General features: G+C 37.1%; 1 protein-coding gene across 1 annotated transcript in view; it reads left to right on the top strand.

Moving 5' to 3' along the window:
- The window catches only part of LOC138019053 (SUMO-activating enzyme subunit 2-like), a 12,603-nt gene extending 9,436 nt beyond the window's left edge, over window positions 1-3,167 (top strand). The window contains exons 8-12 of the mRNA XM_068865713.1: window positions 1,305-1,401; window positions 1,852-1,942; window positions 2,095-2,152; window positions 2,285-2,378; window positions 2,910-3,167. Of these exons, the coding sequence (XP_068721814.1) occupies window positions 1,305-1,401; window positions 1,852-1,942; window positions 2,095-2,152; window positions 2,285-2,378; window positions 2,910-3,088 (519 nt within the window). The 3' untranslated portion in view covers window positions 3,089-3,167. The remainder of the gene's footprint in view (window positions 1-1,304; window positions 1,402-1,851; window positions 1,943-2,094; window positions 2,153-2,284; window positions 2,379-2,909) is intronic.
- Window positions 3,168-5,000: the final 1,833 nt, after the last annotated feature.

Raw genomic sequence — 5,000 nt, 5'->3', positions numbered from 1 at the left:
GCTAGTGCTTGTTGTTGTTATAATGAGCGCGAGGTATAATGCTGCAGCATAATTAAATTTTACCACAATGCCTATAGACCGATAACAAATAACATGCAAACAACTTCCCTGCTAGCATAGGTCTCTTTTTTTTTTTCGCATTCGCTGGGCTGATGAGTGAGAGAAAAGAGACCTAAGAGAACATATCATGGGGCATGCATTTGAAGAGTGCCAGCCAAGGTTGTGGACAGTGGTTGGATCAAAGTGAGTTTCGACCCATATCTACCCTTTGCATAAATGGCAATGTACATCCTAAGCCTCACATTCATGTGAAAAATCTTTTGTTTGGAAACATAAGTACGAGACTAAGGATGTGCAAAGTATTGTTATTCAAATTTAGGCGCCGTCTTTGCAAAGGGTCTATGGCAGATGTCTCTTTTCCCGTACTTGTCATCCCAGCAAACACAAAAAGGAAAGACACTTCTGCTGGCAGGGAAACCAAAAACAAAACTGATAATTTTAACACACCAGATTGACACATATGTATTCATTGATAGCTCTTGGCTAACAGGGACACCAAAAACAAATTAAAACTAATGATGATTCTAACACACCAGATTGACACATATCTGTATTCATTGTTAGTTCTTGGTTCTTAAGAATGTCACTGAAATTTAGCTTACCAAATTGTAATCACTTCTTTCTAAAAATAATAAGTATTTTTTTTATCAAATACATGTACATGTTAGTGCAATGTCGAGAGATGAATGAACTGATCAATATGCAATCATATTACCAAAAATGTGAAGTGATCCCTTTTTCTTGAATCAACTACATATGTATAAAGCCATGTAAAAAGCAACTTACAGTGTGTAAAGATATTTTATTTTGGTTGTTAAGGAAAATCTAAAACCTGTGCCTTGCTGCACTGACCTAGCTATCACTCCAGCAAGACAGCAAGGCCTCAGTTTGATAATTATTATGTTTTCCTCTAAGCACCTCACTCTTGGTTTCACTTAATAAGTAGTCATTAAACCTATTGCAAGGTCCCACTTATTATTTATGTTTAAATTGGCCAGCCAGACCTGTCCTTTTGCAAAGAAATGCTGCAATTTGAAGGAACACTTGCATGATTAACCCTCGTATTCTTCCGGAGTGTTTAGTTGAAGGCATTGTAGAGATATTCCTTCTAAATGCCCGGTCTGTCCGGTCAGTTCTGCCAAATGGATAGAATTTACAATTTGATCTTGGCAACAATAAGTATCATTGATAATAAAATTATAATCAACAATGTTATTAACTGTGTCTGATTTATCAAATTTCAGTTATTCAATGAAGACATCAAGTATCTTTTATCAATGGACAAGTTATGGAGAAAAAGGAAGCCACCGATGCCTTTAAATTGGCAGAATATTCACACAGGTGAGGTTCATTTTGTTAAGAGGTGCCATGCATAGGCCAGTTTTTTCTTTTTTTTTTCTTGTTTGGTCTTGCTTTTTTTCTTTGGTTGGTGCAAAATAGTCTATAAGGCTCCAAAAAGAAAGATGGAGCTAGTTCACATTGAGCTTGCAGCAAGTCTGCTAATTATCAATTTATTAACCATGAAACAATATTGGGATGACATGAGTTATGTGTCCTGACACCTGCTGCAGTATGGATCATCTCAGAGCTTCAGTGCTAGAGAGGTACAAGTAGAGAACAATGATCTGAATGTCACAAGACATGAGTTCACCCTCACATTGCAATGCAGAGAATCAAAACAACAAAGACAAATAAGTTATTTCTTTTTGTTACAACTTGGAAAATCATAAAATGGAAATGAAATGGAGGTTGAAATACAGTCGTTACATGTATCCTTTACATATTTCGTAGAATGTAACAATGATATAGAAGAAACAGACAATGGCTTACAAGATCAAAGAGTTTGGAGTCCACAGGAATGTACCAAGATTTTTAAACAAAGGTGATTGCTCAATGTTGTTTTTTTGTCTCTCAATCCACCCATTTGCTTTTTGTCTTGTTTCCTCTCCTCTTGGCTTAATGCACTGCAGATGTGCCATTATCGATATCATGATGTTACGAAAGTGAAGTTTGGCTGTAATTCTTCAATTTCAGTGTTGATACTTTGAAACAACAGCTTATTATAAGAGGAGAAGACCTTGTTTGGGATAAGGCTAGTAGCATTTTGAACTTTGTGCTAAATTTTTTCTTGGAAATTCAACGCTCTTTCTTTCCATTTCGTTAAGTTGTGGATTGGTACAAATAATACCAGTAATTATTGTTTCGTGTGGAATAACATTGTTAGGATGACCCAGCATCGATGGATTTTGTAACAAGTGCAGCAAACATCAGGGCTCATATTTTCAGTATTCCTCTCAGAAGCCGCTTTGATATCAAAGGTTTGTTTAAGTCCAAACATTCCTGTTCAATTAACACTTACATTGTAACATTGCATCACCAAGAGATTAAGTGGTGTCCAATACACTAGGACATCAGATTCTTGTAGGGCTGCCCTGGGTTCAAATCCCATTCTGAACACCAAACATATATGTCTTCCATTATTCCAAATTCAACTCCACCACTTTTTTGTAAATAGCATAGTACTTTTTTGTCCACCCAGTTTGGGTTCTTCACAATGTTGTGTTTATGTTAAATATTTCTTTCTTTACATTCCTCTGTAAACTTTAAGCTTCAGATACTGAAAATACCAGAGTTGTTCAGCACATTAATAATGAAGATTACAGATAACATTTCCTGAGCATAATGATAATTTATTATTATTTTTATACCACTCACTGAGTTGCAGATTTCCCCTTCCCACGCCTCACTTCCACAACCTCCTCCCCTTTCCCCAAGAGTTTTACAGCTTTCAAGAAATACCGCATAATACAGTTTCTGATAAACTACTTTTTTCTGCTTGTCTCTTTTAGCCATGGCTGGAAATATAATTCCAGCTATTGCCACAACAAATGCAATAATTTCTGGGGTAATTGTTATGCAGGCTCTGAACATTTTGAATGGAAAGTTGGATAAATGTAAAACAGTAAGTTACGCAGTCTTAGTAATGATTAATAGACAACTCTCTTACACTAATGAAATAGTTTGGTGAACCTATGTCCCATGGCATACTGTACATTACGTTCTAGAGTTCCTCCTGAACAGAACTGTAACCCCTGAGCTTGGATGATGTCTCACTGAGAGCTCTATAGATGACCTGTGGGAGCCTAAGCCATTTTAAACGAGGTTTATGCCAGAAACAGTTACATTCTGCCTAGTATTAGGACAGAAATGGAATTACAGTAAGAAACGTTATTTTCTTGCTGTTGATTTTTTTGTTTTTTGTTTTTGAATTCCTCACAATTTTGTTTTAGAGGTGTTGATGATTGGTTGCTTTATGCTAGTTGATTTGACATGGAAAATTCTGTTGTGTACATGTAACTATTGCATTTTCAATTTTATAGTATCTCAAAAAACATTAGGAAAGGCAGCTCCCACTCAGTCTCATTGTCTCTAGAGCTGAAAAGAACAGTAAAAGGCCAAAAATCTATGCGATTGTAGAAGGCTATGAGAGATAATTTTTATACTTTTGAGTACATGTACAATGTATCCTTAGTGTAAAGACTGGTCGATTAAACCCAAAGATGAAGAGTTACACATGGAAGGATTAACAAAATGTCACCATACAACCACAGCATACATGACTTGCTGATGCCTAAGCCCTATTATTTTCAAGCCAATTTTGGCGCATTTTGAGAGAATTTTTTACAAGTTTTTTTTTTTTTTGTCCTGTCTTGCAGAATTTATCTTAACGCGTGTCAGCCAGAAACCCACGGAAAAAGTTAGGCTAGTTCGCCTGTATGCTGGCGCTAATGAGCCTCCCGCAAATCCAAAGTGTTATCTGTGGCTTTGCAAAAAAACCTGAGGTCAGACAAATGAATAGACCAGAGGGAGAGATTAAAGGCTTTGCAGTGTATGCTCACCATGAGCAACATCATTTGGTCAACTTATAGCCATCCTTGATTTGTGTTGTGACATGCTGAGTTGTGGCTTCTGTCATGCGTCATGCTTGAAAGGGGTCATAACTTGTAATGGTAGGAGGTTATGTCCCAGCGAAGGAGACCGAATAATTTGCTGTTAGCGCAAACATTCAATTTTTATCAAAAATCCTTTTTTTCTTCGATTTAAGGGTTCGCATTATTATGTTTTTGCTTGTTAGCCATACACCATATTCTTTCGCAGAAATTGGAGCCCCGTGCTCATATTTAGATGATTGTCTGACGTTATGTTTTTATAAACTTAGACAATTCGTCTGACCTCGGTGATGTCCTCGTTTCGTCAAGGCGAAAATAGCCTTCTTGTTCGGAATTTTCAGCTGCAAGAACGTACATGCATCAAGGGCTAATTTACTGAATAAAAACATGCAAAAGAATGACAATTTCACAGATGACGAGCCATATATGAGATAAGGCTCGATATAGCTGTAGTTATGCGCCCAGAGTAATGTAATAGAGAAACTAAGGCTTGAGATCTAAAACATGGATTTTTGTCAATGCGCCTTATAGGGAAAGCCAAACACTCGTCTTCGCTTATTTGCTAATTTGTCATGGGGCGTTACATAACATCCTGATGTTCATTATCGCTTTGCAGTTGAACAACTACTCCCTCTTTTTTCGTTCTAGTTTTTGACAGTAGGAAAGTTCATGTGTTTCTGTAGTGGCTTGCTCATCTTCGCCTATTCTTGTCGGCAGAGATCTGAGACGGCCTGTTATCCAGTCTTTGGTGCTATAAAGTATAGTTACTCTGAGACCTTTTAAATGAAAGTGATGTCTCGGTGCGTTTAGGACCTTGTTGATAGACAGACCTCGACTGCTTTCCTTAATGTAAATTCTTACACAAAAACATCATTAACAAAGAAAAGGAGGGAGGTCTGTATGATGAGGCGAAGGTGAACCGCCAGCCTCTCACTTTCATTTAAAGGCCATGTAACTAAGGCACAACAACTTTTGGGGCATGAACTAGAT

This window comes from Montipora capricornis, chromosome 10, assembly GCF_036669925.1.
Source record: "Montipora capricornis isolate CH-2021 chromosome 10, ASM3666992v2, whole genome shotgun sequence".
Taxonomy (NCBI): Eukaryota; Metazoa; Cnidaria; class Anthozoa; order Scleractinia; family Acroporidae; genus Montipora; species Montipora capricornis.
Note: the sequence above shows the minus strand (reverse complement) of the source record. Positions and strands in the feature narration are given on the sequence as shown.